Consider the following 17,909-nt stretch of genomic DNA (forward strand, 5'->3'; position numbering starts at 1 on the left):
TTAGAAATGTCTGCGTTTTTATGGAAGTTTTTCCTGGTAAGTCTGCCTTAGATGCAATACACTCCATAACAGGTAACAGTGGGGGTGAGGGTTACTTTTCTATATTTTCAAGGCTTCTGAATTTTCTTTACTAAATTTATTAGTAGCATATTTATATCCATTGTATTTAGAATACCAATAAAAAGGTTGAATTCTTAATCTTGAAGGAAAAGAACTTGTAATGGCATTATGAGTATTGGCAATGAAAAAATATATATCTAGTTTATATTGTTTAAACCACAAGTTAATCATTATTGTTCTATGAAGGCAATTTTAAACCATTATCTTTCCAACTACGGTCTTTCATCTCCTGCAAGTATGTTTCTGTGTAAATGTATTGCTTACAGTTTCAGCTAGTGAGATTACACTGATGGCTTTCTCTCTGTTTCTGATTGGCTGACTGTGTTTGTATTTTGCTCTTGTTAATTTTTCTGGGTAGAGAATTCCAGTAGTTTTTCAATTGGTATCACTTTTCTAATTGTGACCTAAGTTAAAGTTGAGTTTCTTCAGAGAGAATGTGTGTTTGCTTCTGCTAATTGTTTTTAAATAATGGCGACTGTGTGGATCACAATAAACTGTGGAAAATTCTTCAAGAGATGGGAATACCAGACCACCTGACCTGCCTCTTGAGAAACCTATATTCAGGTCAGGAAGCAACAGTTAGAACTGGACATGGAACAACAGACTGGTTCCAAATAGGAAAAGGAGTACGTCAAGGCTGTATATTGTCACCCTGCTTATTTAACTTCTATGCAGAGTACATCATGAGAAACGCTGGACTGGAAGAAGCACAAGCTGGAATCAAGATTGCCGGGAGACATACCAATAACCTCAGATATACAGAGGACACCAATCTTATGGCAGAAAGTGAAGAGGAACCAAAGAGCCTCTTGATGAAAGTGAAAGAGGAGAGTGAAAAAGTTGGCTTAAAGCTTAACATTCAGAAAATGAAGATCATGGCATCTTATCCCATCACTTCCTGGGAAATAGATGGGGAAACAGTGGAAACAGTGTCAGACTTTATTTTTTTGGGCTCCAAAATTATTGCAGATGGTGACTGCAGCCATGAAATTAAAAGACGCTTACTCCTTGGAAGGAAAGTTATGACCAACCTAGATAGCATATTGGAGAAGGCAGTGGCAACCCACTCCAGTACTCTTGCCTGGAAAATCCCATGGATGGAGAAGCCTGGTAGGCTGCAGTCCATGGGGTCGCTAAGGGTCTGACATGGCTGAGTGACTTCACTTTCACTTTTCACTTTCACACATTGGAGAAGGAAATGGCAACCCACTCCAGTGCTCTTGCCTGGTGAATCCCAGGGACGGGGGAGCCTGGTGGGCTGCCGTCTACGGGGTCGCACAGAGTCGGACATGACTGAAGTGACTTAACAGCAGCAACAGATAGCGTATTGAAAAGTAGAGACATTACTTTGCCAACAAAGGTCCATCTAGTCAAGGCTATGGTTTTTCCTGTGATCATGTATGGATATGAGAGTTGGACTGTGAAGAAAGCTGAGTGCCAAAGAATTGATGCTTTTGAACTGTGGTGATGGAGAAGACTCTTGAGAGTCCCTTGGACTGCAAGGAGATCCAACCAGTACATTCTGAAGGAGATCAGCCCTGGGATTTCTTTGGAAGGAATGATGCTAAAGCTGAAACTCCAGTACTTTGGCCACCTCATGTGAAGAGTTGACTCATTGGAAAAGACTCTGATCCTGGGAGGGATTGGGGGCAGGAAGAAAAGGGGACGACAGAGGATGAGATGGCTGGTTGGCCTCACCAACTCCATGGACGTGAGTTTGAGTGAACTCCGGGAGATGGTGATGGACAGGGAGGCCTGGCGTGCTGTGATTCATGGAGTTGCAAAGAGTTGGACCCGACTGAGTGACTGAACTGAACTGAATGGCAACTCAGTATTACAAATTCATTTTAATTTCTATTCTAAAGTAGAGGTCTTTTCAGGCTATATTTGTTGTTCAGTCGCTCAGTTGTGTCCGATTCTTTGCGACCCCATGGGCTGCAGCACACCAGGCTTCCCTGTCCATCACCAACTCCTGGAGCTTGTTCAAACTCATGTTCATTGAGTTGGTGATGCTATCCAACTGTCTCATCCTCTGTTGTCCCCTTTCTTCCTGTCTTCAATCTTTCCCAGCATCAGGATCTTTTCCAACAAGTTATCTCTTCCCATCAGGTGGCCAAAGTATTGGATCTTCTGCATCAGTCCTTCAAATGGTATGGGGAGGGAGGAGGGAGGAGGGTTCAGGATGGGGAACACATGTATACCTTTGGCAGATTCATTTTGATATATGGCAAAACCAATACAATATTGTAAAGTGAAATAAAATAAAATTTAAAAAAATGAATATTCAGGGTTGATTTCCTTTGCAATTTACTGGTTCGATCTCCTCGCTGTCCAAGGGACTCTCAAGAGTCTCTTCCAGCACTTCAGTTTGAAGGCCTCAATTTTTTGGCCCTCATCCTTTCTTGGTCTTCACTTGTAGCTTAGTTGGTAAAGCGTCTGCAATGGTAAATGTAAACAGTCTGCAGTAGGTAAAGAATCTCCTGCAATGCAGGAGACCTGGGTTTGATTCCTGGGTCAGGAAGATCCCCTGAAGAAGGAAATGGCAAGCCCCTCCAGTATTCTTGCCCGGAGAATCCCATGGACAGAGGAACCTGGCAGGCTACAGTCCATGGGGTCACAAGAATCAGACATGACCTAGAAGCTAAATCCCACCACCATCCTTTTTTATTGTATAGCTCTCGCACCTATACACGACTATTGGAAAAACCATAGCTTTGACTATAAAGATGTTTGTCGGCAAAGTAATGTCTCTGCTTTTTAATATGCTGTCTAGATTTGTCATAACTTTTCTTCCAAAAACCAAGCATCTTTCCATTTCATGGCTGCAGTCACCGTCCGCAGTGATTTTGGAGCCCAAGAAAATAAAGTCTATCACTGTTTCCATTGTTTCCCCATCTATTTGCCATGCAGTGATGGGACCAGATGCCATGATCTTCATGTTTTGAATGCCGAGTTGTAAGCCAGCTTTTTCACTCTCTTCTTTCACCTTCATCAAGAGTATCTTTAATTCTTCTTTGCTTTCTGCCATTAGGGTGGTGTCAAATGGCTATCTGAGATTATTAATATTTCTCCTGGCAGTCTTGGTTCCAGCTTGTGTTCATCCAGCCCAGCATCTCACACAATGTACTCTGCATCTAGGTTAAATAAGTAGGGTGACACTATACAACTTTGACATACTCTGTTCCCAATTTTGAATCAGTCCATTGTTCCATGTTGGTTCTAAGTGATTATATATGTTCCACGGATTTGAGCCACGTATGCTCATAGGGATAGGCTTACAGTTCCAACAATGCATAGTTTTTTTTTTTTCTTTTTTCCTATTCCACCTCTCATCCAGAGGCATGATAAGAGGAAAAATATTACTTTTCTGTCCTCTTTTTCTTGGTAGGTTTCCTTCTCACTCCTTGCTCTGTGAGAGTGAACATACCACATTGCACAAGTCTAGGAAGAACCGCTCAGGTTCTCTTCAACTCTTCTGAAGAATTCAAAGTGCCCCCAGAATTGGCCTGTGTCATGGGTCTTGTTGAAATTGCATTCTTTGGGGATTCAACACTTGATGCAGGGATATTTTTTACCCTTCTTATGGCCCAGGGTTTTATCTTCTTTTTCTGGCTCTCCACACAGCAGTTAATACAGAAACTCAAAGTCACCAGGATTGACCATTACCCTGTAAGTCAGAGCAGGCTTTAGTTCCAGCATATCAGGACTCCTATTTTTACTTTTGTTTGTTTGTTTGTTTGTTTTTTGTATTTGTTTTTAGTCCACCATAGATTTCTTACTTCTTTGCCGGCTCTGCAATTCCTTACAAGAAAAAGGTTAATTTTTATGTAAAGTTTTACTTCTTTTAATTATAATGATCATTCATTTAGTGTAGCTTTTCCAATATCCAGTTTTCTAGACTTGGAATCCCACATGTAGTATTAACAGTTGATTATATGTAGAGAACCATTTTGTGTCCATTACATTCAATATAATAAAAGCATTAATAGATACAGGAAACTCGTATTTTATTTATTGATAAATTGTATCCTTGGGCTTCCCTGAGGGCTCAATGGGTAAAGAAACCACCTGCAATGCAAGAGAAACAAGAAATGCAGGTTTGATCCCTGGGTCATGTAGATCTCCTAGAGAAGAAAATGGCAATCCATCCAGTATTCTTGCCCGGAAAATCCCATGAACAGAGAAGCCTGGCAGGCTACGGTTTAGGAGGTCACAAAGAGTCGGACAAGAATGAGTGACTAAGCACACACATCCTTAGGAGACTGTTTTGTTACCAGGTTATTATATCCTTTCCTTTTATCTAGCAGAGGATCCTTGCCTTGTCATAGATCATATTGTGTATCAAAACTAATCTATTAACCATTTATATGTTATTATTAATGAAAGACAGATCAATTTTTAAGTGTTTTCAAGTTCTCCTTCTTGTACAGTTAGCCTGTACCTGGGGGCCCTGAATTCACAGATTCAACCAATTGTTCATTGAAAGTATTTGAAAAAAAGTTGCAGAAAAAATGTTCTAAAAAGCAAAACTTAAATTTCCTGCCTGCTGGCAGGCAACTATTTACATAGCATTTCCATTGTATTTACAATTATTTACCTAATCCATTGTATTAGGTATTATAAATAATCTAGAGACGATTTAAAGTATACAGGAGAATGTTGTTAGGTTCTATGCAAATACTGTGCAATTATATATAAGGGACTTGAGCATCCTTGGAGCTTGGTATCCATGAAAGGGATGGGGGCATGGGGGCCCTGGAACCATTTCCCTGCATGTACCATGGGACCACTGTATCTGCATGTTCTGCTCAGGAAGACAGTTTAGTATAGTCTCAAGTATTTTGATAAAAAATACGAGAAAGCAATGGCAACCCACTCCAGTACTCTTGTCTGGAAAACCCCATGGACAGAGGAGCCTGGTAGGCTGCAGTCCATGGGGTCGCTAAGAGTCGGACACGACTGAGCGACTTCCCTTTCACTTTTCACTTGCATGCATTGGAGAAGGAAATGGCAACCCACTCCAGTGTTCTTGCCTGGAGAATCCCAGGGACAGAGAAGCCTGGTGGGCTGCCGTCTATGGAGTCCCATAGAGTCGGACACGACTGAAGCGACTTAGCAGCAGCAGCAGCAACATTCAATAAACTTTATTCTGTAGAGTTGTAGTATGAATTTTCTTTGAGATGAAAATTTTCTTGCACAGTTGCAAGTGCTATAATATACCCATATTTTTCTACATTTAGGATATTTATTATAATTGCATTCTAGTGAAACTTCTGATGTGTGTGTGTGGGGGTGGGGGGGGCTTTCCTGCTGGGTCAGTGGTAAGAATCCCCCTGAAATGCAGGAGCCACAGGAGATGCATGTTCGATCCCTGGGTTGGGAAGATCCCCTGGAGGAGGGCGTGGCTACCAACTCTAGTATTCTTGCCTGGAGTATCCCCTTGGACAGAGGAGCCTGGTGGGCTACAGTCCCTGGGCCACAAAGAGTAAGACATGACTGAAGTGACTTGACAAGTGTGTATATGTGTGTGTATCCTAGACCTTTGGGGTGAAAACATCAGCAGAATACATTATTAGCATAGAATTGTTTATGCTATATATATAATTTTTTTTTTTTAGTGCCTGATAGTGCACCAGAAAATATTACTTACAAAAATATTTCCTCTGGAGAGATTGAGCTGTCATTCTTCCCTCCAAGTAGTCCCAATGGAATTATACAAAAATATACGATTTATATAATGAAAAGTAATGGAAATGAGGAAAGAACGATAAATACAACTTCTTTGGTCCAGAATATTAAAGGTAAAAAAATATAATGTTGGATATTTATGTTTGTTTTGACCGAGTGACCACAAATCATCAGCTTGTTGTTGTAAGTGAGAAGTGTAGTTAGTTTTATACAGAGTGTGACAGTTCCGGCTCTTTGGTTCAATAAGGTAGGAGTTTATTGCAGATCACGTGAAAGAAGACTCAGTTCTTTTCCACATTTTTCTACATTGTTCTGTCTTCATAATAGGAGTTACTGTTCCAAGAACTACATTTTCACTTAGTTTTTACTTTTGGAAGGTTGTTAAGAAACATTTCATAGTTTTTTTTTTCTGCATATAATTAAAGGTTATTTTGTAAGTCTTATCTATCTTATTTCTATTTAGGACTGAAGAAGTACACGCAGTATACAATTGAGGTGTCAGCTAGTACACTCAAAGGTGAAGGAATTCGGAGTGCACCCGTAAATGTGCTTACTGAAGAAGATGGTAAATATAGCAGTGAAGAGTTGATAAATTTTTAATCTGTCACGTTTCAAAAAACATGTATATAAAATGAAGATATAGTATAAGAATTCTCCTTGCCTTGAGTAGCACTTATGTGCTGCTACTGCTGCTAAGTCGCTTCAGTCGTGTCCGACTCTGTGCAACCCCATAGATGGCAGCCCACGAGGCTCCGCCATCCCTGGGATTCTCCAGGCAAGAACACTGGAGTGGGTTGCCATTTCCTTCTCCAACTTACGTGCTGCATCAGCTTTATATTGATATTTCATTGTCATGGTTTAAAAGAAGCTTGCAAAGTCATATTTATGTTCAGTAACATCAGGTGTAAAATGCATTTTTTTATTCTTAACTCATTCATACTCTGTGAAAAAATCAGTAATTTTTTTCCCATGGGAATTTTTAAGGCTAAAATTTTGGTGCACATAGCTTGAACATCAATCTGGGTATGTTATAACCATGTTTTTCACTTTTAACATTCATAAGAATAGACATTTAATAAGTTTTGTAGTAGATTCTGTTATGTCAACCTTCAGCATTTTTTAAATTTATTTTTTATTGCAGGATAATCGCTTTACAGAATGTTGTCGTTTTCTGTCAAACCTCAACATGAATCAGCCATAAGTATACAGATATCCCCTCCCTTTTGAACCTCCCTCCCATCTCCATCCCCATCCCACCCTCTAGGTTGATACAGAGCCCCTTTGAGTTTCCTGAGCCATACAGCCAACTCCCGTTGGCTATCTATTTTACATGTGGTAATGTAAGTTTCCATGTTACTCTCTCCATACATCCCACCCTCTGCTTCCCTCTCCCCATGGCCATAAGTCTATTCTCTGTCTGTTTCTCCATTGCTGCCCTGTAAATAAGTTCGTCAGTACCATTCTTCTAAATTCCATATATACGTGTTAGAATATTTACCTTTCTCTATCTGACTCATTTCTCTCTGTATAATAGGTTCTAGGTTCATCCACTTCATCAGAACTAACTCAAATGCATTCCTTTTTATGGCTGAATAATATATACCACAACTTCTTTATCCAGTCATCTGTCGATGGAAATCTAGGCTGCCTCCATGTTCTAGTTATTGTAAATAGTGCTGCAAGGAACAATGGGATACTTGTGTCTTTCTCAATTTTGGTTTCCTCAGGGTGTATGCCCAGGAATGGGATTGCTGGGTCATATGGTGGTTTTATTCCTAGTTTTTAAAGGAACCTTGTACCATCTTCCATACTGGCTGTATCAATTTACATTCCCACCAGCAGTGCAAGAGCGTTCCCTTTTCTCCACACCCTCTCCAGCATTTATTGTTTGCAGACTTTTTGATGATGGCCATTCTGACCAGTGTGAGTTGATTTTGTAGTTTGTAGTTTTGATTTGCATTTCTCTAATAATGAGTGGTGCTAAGTATCTTTTCATGTGTTTGTTAGCCATGTTTGTGTGTTTGTTTCATGAGTTTTCTTTGGAGAAAAGTCTGTTTAGGTCTTTTCCCCACTTTTTGATTGGGTTGGTTGTTTTTCTGGCATTGAGTTGTATGAGCTGCTTGTATATTTTGGAAATTAATCCTTTGTCAGCTGTTTCATTTGCTGTTATTTTCTCCTATGCTTAGGGTTGTCTTTTCACCTTGCTTATAGTTTCCTTTTTATCAGGTCTCACTTGTTTACTTTTGTTTTTGTTTTTTTTTTAATTTTATTTTATTTTTAAACTTTACAATATTGTATTAATTTTGCCAAATATCGAAATGAATCCGCCACAGGTATATAGAGGATCTTGCTTTGATTTATGTTGTTGAGTGTTCTGCTTATGTTTTCCTCTAAGAGTTTTATAGTTTCTGGTCTTACATTTAGGTTTTTCATCTATTTTGAGTTTATCTTTGTGTATGGTGTTAGGAAGTGTTCTATTTCATTCTTTTACATGTAACTGTCCAGTTTTCCCAGCATCATTTATCGAAGAGGCTGTCTTTGCCACATTGTATATTCTTGCCCCCTTTGTCAAAAATAAGGTACCCATAGGTCATGGGTTTATATCTGGGCTTTCTATATTGTTCCATTGGTCTGTATTTCTGTTTTTGTGTCAGTGCTGCACTGTCTTCATGACTGTAGCTTTGTAGTATAACCTGAAGTCAGGAAGGTTGATTACCTCAGCTTGATTCTTCTTTCTCAAGACTGCTTTGGCTATTTGGGGTCTTTTGTGTTTCCATATGAATTGTGAAAATTTTTGTTCTAGTTCTATGAAAAATGCCATTGGTAATTTGATAGGGATTGCACTGAATCTGTAGATTGTGTTTGGTAGTGTAGTTATTTTCACAGTATTGATTCTTCCTACCCAGGAACATGGAATATCTCTCCATCTGTTTACGTCATCTTTGGTTTCTTTCATTAGTGTCTTATAATTTTCTGTGTATATTTCTTTTGTCTCCTTAGGTAAGTTTATTCCTACATATTTAATTCTTTTTGTTGCAATGGTGAAGGTTCTTGATTCCTTAATTTCTCTGCCTGATTTTTCAATGTTAGTGTATTGAAATGCAAGTGATTTCTGTGTATTGATTTTGTATCCTGCAACTTTGCCAAATTCAATGAATAGCTCTAGTAATTTTCTAATACTATCTTTAGGGTTTTCTATGTATAGTATCATATCATCTGCAAACAGTGAGAGCCTTAATTCTTCTTTTCCGATCTGGATTCTTTTTATTTCTTTTTCTTTTCTGAGTGCTGTAGCTAGGACTTCCAAAACTATGTTGAATAATAGTGGTGCAAGTGGACACCCTTGTCTTGTTCTTGATCTTAGGGGAAATGCTTTTGGTTTTTCGCTATTGAGAATAATGCTTGCTGTAGGCTTATCATTTATGGCCTTTACTATGTTGAGGTAGGTTCCTTCTATGCACATTTTTGAAGAGTTTTAATAATAAATGAGTGCTGAATTTTGTCAAAGACTTTTTCTGCATCTATTGAGATTACTATATGATTTTTCTCTTTCAATTTGTTAATATGGTGTATCACATTGATTTGCGTATATTGAAGAATTCTTGCATCCCTGGAATAAACCCAACTTGATCATGGTGTATGAGCTTTTTGATGCGTTGCTGAATTCTCTTTGCTAAAATTTTGTTGAGGATTTTTGCATCTATGTTCATCAGTGATATTGACCTGTAGTTTTCTTTATTTGTGTTGTCTTTGTCTGGGTTTGGTATCAGGGTGATGGTGGCCTTGTAGAATGAATTTGGTAGTGTTGCTCCCTCTGCTATTTTTTGAGAGAGTTTTAAAAGGATAGGCATTAGCTCTTCTCTGAATGTTTGATAGAAGTCTCCTGTTAAGCCATCTGGTCCTGGGCTTGTTTTTTCAGAGATTTTGGATCACAGCTTCAATTTCAGTGCTTGTAATTGGATTGCTCATAATTTCTTCTTCCTGGTTCAATCTTGGAATATTGAACTTTTCTAAGAATCTGTCCATTTCTTCCAGGTTATCCATTTTATTGCCTTATAGATGTTCATAATAGTCTCTTATAATCCTTTGTATTTCTGCGTTGTCTGTTGTAACCTCTTCTTTTTCATTTCTAATTTTGTTGATTCTTCTCTCTTTTTTCTTGATGAGTCTGGCTAGAGGTTTGTCAATTTTGTTTATCTTCTCAAAGAACCAGCTTTTATTTTTATTTATCTTTACTATTGTTTCTTTCATTTCATTTTCATTTATTTCTGCTCAGAAATAAATTTCTCTTTCCTCCTATTAAATTTTTGTTGTGGTTCTTCTTTTTCCGGTTGTTTTAGCTGTAAAGTTAGGTTGTCTGTTCGATGTTTTTCTTGTTTCTTGAGGTGGGATTGTATTGCTATAAACATCCTCTTAGAACTGCTTTTGCTGCATCCCATAGGTTTTGAGTTGTCATGTTTTCATCGTCATTTGTTTCTAGAAATTTTTTGATTTCTTCAGTAACCTGTTGGTGATTATGTGTTGAAATGTCTTGTTTAATCTCCATGTGTTTGTGTTTCTTACACTTTTTTTCTTGTAATTGATATCTAGTCTCATAGCGTTGTGGTTGGAGAAGATGCTTGATAACGATTTCAATTTTCTTAAATAACGATTTCAATTTTCTTAAATTTATTGAGGTTTGATTTATGACCCAAGATGTGGTCTATCTTGGGGAATAGTCCATGTGCACTTGAGAAGGTGTATTCTTTTGCATTTGGATGGAATGCCCTGAAGATATCAATCAGATCCATCTCATCTAATGTATCATTTAAGACTTGTGTTTCCTTATTAACTTTCTGTTTTGATGATCTGTCCATTGGTGTGAGTGGGGTGTTTAAGTCTCCTACTATCATTGTGTTGCTGTCAATTTCTCCTTTTATGTCTGTCAGAGTTTGTCTTATGTATTGAGGTGCTTCTGTATTGGGTGCATAGATATTTACAATTTTTATGTCTTCCTCTTGGACTGATCCCTTGATCATTATGTAGTGTCCTTCCTTATCTCTTGTAATATTCTTTATTTTAAGATCTATTTTGTCTGATATGAGGATTGCTACTCCAGCTTTCTTTTGCTTCCCATTTGCATGGAATATATTTTTCCATCCTCTCACTTTCAGTCTCTATGTGTCTTTAGGTCTGAAGTGGGTTTCTTGTAGACAGTTCATATATATGGGTCTTGTTTTTGAATCCATTCAGCCAGTCTGTGTCTTTTTGTTGGAGCATTAATCCATTTACATTTAAAGTAATTATTGATATATATGTTCCTATTGCCATTTTCTTGTTTGGAGTTGATTTTGTAGATCTTTTTTCTTCTCTTGTACTTCTTGACTATATAGGTCCCTTTAACATTTGTTGTAAAGCTGGTTTGGTGGTAGTGAATTCTCTTGCTTGTCTGAAAAGCTTTTTGTATTTCCATCAATTTTGAATGAGATCCTTGCTGGGTAGATTTTTCCCTTTCAGTACTCTAAATATATCCTGCCATTCCCTTCTGGCCTGCAGAGTTTCTGCTGAAAGATCAGCTGTTAAGCATATTGGGTTTCCTTTGTATGTTACTTGTTGCTTCTCCCTTGCTGCTTTTAATATTCTTTCTTTGTATTTAGTCTTTGTTAGTTTGATTAGTATGTGTCTTGGCATGTTTCTCCTTGGGTTTATCCTGTATGTGCCTCTTGGACTTGAGTGACTATTTCCTTTTCCATGTTGAGGAAACTTTCAACTATAATCTCTTCAAAATTTTTCCATATCCTTTCTTTTTCTCTTCTTCTGGAACCCCTGTAGTTTGAAAGTTGGTGCATTTGATATACTCCCAGAGGTCTCTGGGCTATCCTCAGTTCTTTTCATTCTTTTTACTTTGTCCTGCTCTTTAGAAGTTATTTCCAACATTTTATCTTCCAGTTCACTGATTCGTTCTTCTGCTTCAGATATTCTGCTATTGATTCCTTCTAGAGTATTTTTAATTTCAGTAATTGTGGTGTTTGTCTCTGTATGTTTATTCTTTAATTCTTCTAGGTTTTATTAATTGATTCTTGCATTTTCCGCATTTTATTTTCAGAGTTTTTGATCATCTTACTATCATTATTCTGAATTCTTTTTCAGGTAGTTTGTCTATTTCCTCTTTATTTGGACTTCTGTGTTTCTAGTTTGTTCCTTCATTTGTGTAGTATTTCTCTGCCTTTTCATTATTTTTTTTAACTTTTTGTGTTTGAGGTCTCCTTTTCCCAGTCTTCAAGGTTGACTTCTTTCTTCCTTTTGGTTTCTGCCCTCCCAAGGTTGGTCCAGTTGTTTGTGTAGGGTGAGATTTGTGCTGAGATTTTGTTTGTTTCTTTGTTTTTCCTCTGGTGGGCAAGGCTGAGTGAGGTGGTAATCCTGTCTTCTAATGATTGGGTTTGTATTTTTGTTTTGTTTGTCCTTTAGATGAGGTGCCCTGCACAGGGTGCTACTGGTGGTTGGGTGATGCCGGGTCTTGTATTCAAGTGGTTTCCTTTGTGTGAGTTCTCACTATTTGATACTCCTTAGGGTTAGTTCCAGAGAAGGCAATGGCACCCCACTCCAGTACTCTTGCCTGGAAAATCCCATGGACAAAGGAGCCTGGTGGGCTGCAGTCCATGGGGTCGCTAAGAGTTGGACACGACTGAGCGACTTCACTTTCACTTTTCACTTGCATGCATTGGAGAAGGAAATGGCAACCCACTCCAGTGTTCTTGCCTGGAAAATCCCAGGGACAGGGGAGCCTGGTGGGCTGCTGTCTATGGGGTCACACACAGTCGGACACGACTGAAGCAACTTAGCAGCAGCAGCAGCAGCAGCAGGGTTAGTTCTCTGGTAGTCTAGGGTCTTGGAGTCAGTGCTCCCACTCCAAAGGCTCAGGGCTTTATCTCTGGTCAGGAACGAAGATCCCACAAGTGGTTTGTTATGGCATTAAGTGAGATTAAAACAAATATCCAAAAATGAGAAACCAAAGTGAACCCCAGGAAAATGACAGTTACAAAATCAGCCAAATAATACTTAAAATAATGGAATATACACATAAACCCAAGTCAAATAGTAGATTGACCCAGCGAACAAAGGAAATAAAAAATTATATTTACCTGTTAAGAACAAAACTAACTAAAGCACAAACTGGAAAACAAAACTAAAGCAAGGTGCCAAGTGGGGAATAAAGCAATGAAAACAAAACTAACAAATATGTTGAGAGGAAAGGAAAGAAAGAAAAGAAAGAATAGATATGCAAAGTTAAATAGAGGTACATGAAGAAGATTTGTATACATTAAAGATTAACTGCAAGGGGGAAAGAGCAGTAGGAAAGGCGAACAAAGGAATAAATGTAGAAAAAATATAATAGGTTTAAAAAATTAAAAATTAAAATTATAAAAAAGAAGAAGAAGAAAGAAAAAAGAAAAATTCCATAGAACTGCAAAAGTCCAACATGGAGGCAGAAGTTTATAACAGCAATAAGAAGTGTGACTGAATATACACATATACATATATACCCATAAGCAAAATCAAAACAGTCCAACAAAAATAAAGTACAATAGATTGACCTGGCGAACAAAGGAAAGCAAAAGTTATATCTACCAGAACAAAACTAACTGAAGCACAAACTAGAAAACAAAACTAAAGCAAGGTGCCAATTGAGGAATAAAGCAATGAAAATAAAACTAACAAATATGAGAGGAAAGGAAAGAAAGAATAGATATGAAAAGTTAAATAGAGATAGATAAAGATTTGTATACATTAAAGATGAACTGCAAGGGGAAAAGAACAGTAGAAAAAGCAAACAAAGGAATAAATGTAGAAAAAATATAATAGGTTTAAAAAATTAAAAATTAAAATTAAAAAAGAGAAAAAAATTCCACAGAACTGCAAAAGCCCAATGTAGGGGCAGAGGTTTATAACAACTAAAACATGTGTCTGAGAAGAAAAAAAAAAGCTCAAAAGCTTAATTAGATTTCATATTGCCAATAAAATCAACAACTACAACAGAGGGGGGGGGAAGGGAAAAAAAAAGAAAAATTCCAAAAGAATCTACAGAACAAGTCAAAACATAAGAATAATAAATGCTTTTCTTGAGTCACTGCTGTCAGAGTCCTTCACCTCGCTGGGAGTCACAGTTCATCTTACCTCCCTAGGATGCCCTCCAATACTGTGCTGATCTCTGGACCTGCTGTGGGGGCAGCTCAGATTCTAATCTGGTCCGACTTCTGTGTGTTCTTGCCTCCAGTGTCCACAGCTATCAGAGCTAGTGTGTTTTCTTTTGTGGGAGCTCTCAGTGACCTTTTATATATTCCGTAGACACAGAGTTTGCCAGTTGACCATGTGGATTTAGTCTGCACCTTGTATGGCTGTTGGGAACGTTTTGGGTCTTCTTCCTTAGCCACACTGCCCCTGGGTTTCAATTGTGGTTTTATTTCCACCTCTACATGTGGGTCGTCTATAAGGGTTTAGCTCCTGAGGCTTTCCTGGAGAGCTTGGGTTTGCCCCGTGAGGACCAGGTGTGGAGGTGGTGCAGCTGCTTGGGTCGCAGGGGCTCTGGCAGCACCAGATACTCAGGGGGTTGGTGGCTAAGGCAGCAGGGAATACAGTGCTCTAGAAGGGTATGGCAACCAGTATTGGCCAATACGCTCCAGTATTCCTGCCTGGAGAACCCCCTCTCTGACAGAGGAGCCTGGCAGGCCACAGCCTACAGTGTTGCAAAGTGTCGGACATGAATGAAGCAACCCTGTGTGCATAGAGGCAAGACTTTTTTTTTTGCCTGTGGCAGCTTTGCCCAAGTGAGAGTTGAGTGTGAAGGTGGTGCAGCTGCTTGGCTTGCAGGGACCCAGGTGATGCCAAGTGTGCAGGGACACAGACTGCCTCTGCTGCAGGAGTTATGGCCCTGTCAGCATCTTTTTTCAAGCTTCTTGTAGCCGGTGATCAGAAGGCCTCTTTGGCCAGTGTTTCTCCGTACCTCCACCTGTTCAGGCACTTGGAGGGTTCCCTTGCCTGGGGTCCTTCTCTGTTGTTAGATGTGTCGGGCACATAGAGGGGCCCCCCTGGCTGGGGTCCTACTCTGTAGATCAGTGCATCAGGCACTTAAAGGAGCACACTTGGTGGGGTCCTACTCCATAGTTCAGGGGATCAGGCGTTTGATGGGCCAGCCTCTCTATTGTTCAGCTGCTGATGCTGTTGTGTGGGGGGAGAGGCCATGGTGATGACTCCACCTCCTCCATGTGACTCAGCAGTATTGCTTTGCTTCCAAAGCTGCCTGGCTTTCCTCCACAGACATTTCCCACCACAGTCTTCTCCCTCACATCCCCTCGATCCGTCTCTCTGCAGTCAACAGCAGCCCTCGTCCTGGGATTGCTCCACAGTCCCTAAACTCCAACTCCCAGCCGCTGTGCCTTCCAGGAGACCAGCATTCCTATAAGGGGTGTATGGCTGCCACAGATCAGCTGTTTCACTCTCAGCCTTAAATGTTTCTCCTCTGACTCAGACAATTGTCCCGCTGTGGGGATCGGACCCTGGCTTCAGTTCCCCCACCAGCTGAGGGCAGATCCAGTCCTTCTCACACTCCTGCTTTTCCCCCTAGTTCCTTCTCCCTACCAAGTTTTGCATGGTTCTATATGTTTTTTTCCACTGGTCGGGTACTCCTGTCCGCTCTCAGCTGGTGTTCTACATGGACTTCTGTGTCTGACCGTGTGTTCCTGATGTATCCGTGGAGAGAGTTGTACTCCACGTCCACCTACTCCTCCGCCATCTTGTTCTCTCCTTAAGTTGCTTTTTAATCTGTTGCTTTTAAAAGCAAAAACATCCCAGGAGAACAGAACTCATAACCTTCATCCTGTGCCAGGTATATTACATACATGTGTCATTTCATGCCCAGGGAGACCTTTACAGAGTCCAAGCTCGTTCTGCTCGCCACACAATAAGTCAATGAATCCGAAACAAGGTGTTGGGATCAGGAAGGGCCTGTAGCATTTTTTTATGTTATTAAGATTAGCTTGCTAATGAGTTCAGGCTATTTACCAGACTTCTCTCCATAATTTGCCAAGATGCTATTCCTGAATGTTAATAGCCTTCATTTTCAACTTTTAAGCTCACCTTTCCTCACTTGGATAAAACCAACTTTACTACTGAGACCACTTTACAATGCTACTTCACCAAGTTGTAGGCATATTATCATGCTAAAAAGAAAATTACTTTTGAGAGATGCATTTTGGATTTGGAGTTGCCTTTTATGTTTTCTACATTGTATATTTTGAGAATATTCTTCTTCTTCTGCAAAAGTCAGTCCCATTGCCAGGAGGAGTAGTTCTGGATGTAACATGTGTTTGTAGAATATCTTTTTTCACCCTCTCAAGCTTTCCCCATCTTCCCATTGAACTGTGCTTTATGGATGTTCAGATTACAGTCATTCACCAGGCGCCCCAGTTTCTGTCTTCTCATGGGTTAGTCTTCCTTAGTTATTGCCTCTGCTTCCTATGCTTGTTTCTTCAGCAGAACTTACCTGTCCAAATTTTCATTTTTTCATAATTAGATTTTTCTTGCTCTCAAAGTGAAAATTTACCAAATAAATGAATTTTCCCCGTGGGACAGTGGTTAAAGGCTAGGGTAGAAGGTTAGATTGTCTTCTGTCTTAGATAATGTCTCAGAAAGATGTACTAGATCATTTTAGCAATGCCCTACTAGATAGAGTACCCACTTCTTAATTTCTAATCTAAATAGCCCATGTAGTAAGAATTTGAGGTTGTTTCTGAAGGAACCTAGACCAGTAGACAACATATGTTATTATTTTGAGCAGTCAGAGTTTATTACTGCTCATGTCAATAGTTTCAAATTATACCTGGGCTATTCAAAATATGAAGTTATGGTAAATATCCATCTAAGTCCTTGGCTCAGTCATTGACATAACTGCTAACAAACAGGGTAAAGAACAAAACCCCCTTATAGAAAAATTACAGCAAACCTAAAATGGATAAAGGCCTCAGAAGTTTTGCTTTTTGTTGGGTATTAGGAACTCCTTATCTTCTTTAGAAGAGATCTAAATTTGACAAATATGTAGACAAATAATTTTGATAATTATAATTACTGGTAGAAGTGTTCATCAGGACAAAAATAAGAATTTTAGCTACTCTGAGTGTCCAGGAAAATGTAGCAGATTAAGTTATGTTTAAGCTCTGACCTGAAGCAAGATGAGTAGAGGGAGGGTTAGGGATAGGAATGATCATGCCAAGCAGAGAAAGTAAAAGCCTTATGAAGACCCTTCTTATCTATACTCATATCTCTGTCATGATGAGTTGGATAGATTGCAAAAGACATTGCATTTATTTATTCTAGTTTTTCCAATTTCATTTTTTAAAATTGCAGTTCTGAAGTGAAAGTGAAAGTCACTCAGTTGTGTCCAACTTTCCATGGTATTCTCCAGACCAGAATACTGGAGTGGGTAGCCTGTCCCTTTTCCAGGATATCTTCCTAACCCAGTGTTTGAACCCAGGTCTCCCACATTGCAGGCAGATTCTTTAACAGCTGAGCCACAAGGGAAGCCCAAGAATACTGGAGTGGATAGCCTATCCCTTCTCCAGCAGATCTTCCCAACCCAGGAATTGAACCGGGGTCTCCTGCATTGCAGGCAGATTCTTCACCAACTGAGCTATTTCTGAAGAGTGTAAAAGTAATTTTGACAAATGTTAAAATGGTTAAAACTTTGTCTGATATAGTAGATATGCAGTATTTTACTTAAAAAGGCATTTAATCACACTTTTTTAGTAATAAAAAGTTTGACATAAAAAAGAAACTACTCAAGAATATATTGAAGATTAAATATAAAACACCAAGAGCTGATATTCCACTTAAACATCTTAAAGCATAAAGCATATTATCAAAGAGAAATGCTTAGTTACAACATACAGTGTTCTGTATAAGTGCTAGTTTTGATTAAAATTCTTTTTTCCCAATAATAAACAAAAGTTTTGCAGTGATATTTAGAAAAATATCACAGTTTTTTGTTTTCACAAATGAAAGAATTTCCTCAGTTAGAGGTAATTCATATCTTGGGAAACAAACACCTCCAATGTGATATATGGATTCTG

General features: G+C 39.0%; 1 protein-coding gene across 12 annotated transcripts in view; it reads left to right on the top strand.

The window, feature by feature from the left end:
• The window catches only part of PTPRQ (protein tyrosine phosphatase receptor type Q), a 295,980-nt gene that overhangs the window by 106,828 nt on the left and 171,243 nt on the right, over positions 1–17,909 (top strand). For all 12 annotated transcript variants that reach the window (XM_086398851.1, XM_086398846.1, XM_086398848.1 and 9 more), the window contains exons 33-34: positions 5,739–5,921; positions 6,272–6,373. In XM_086398851.1, coding sequence (XP_086254977.1) covers positions 5,739–5,921; positions 6,272–6,373 — 285 coding nt within the window. The remainder of the gene's footprint in view (positions 1–5,738; positions 5,922–6,271; positions 6,374–17,909) is intronic.

This window comes from Bos grunniens, chromosome 5, assembly GCF_055505025.1.
Source record: "Bos grunniens cultivar Pamir isolate PY7600 chromosome 5, Bosgru_T2T1.0, whole genome shotgun sequence".
Lineage (NCBI taxonomy): Eukaryota > Metazoa > Chordata > Mammalia > Artiodactyla > Bovidae > Bos > Bos grunniens.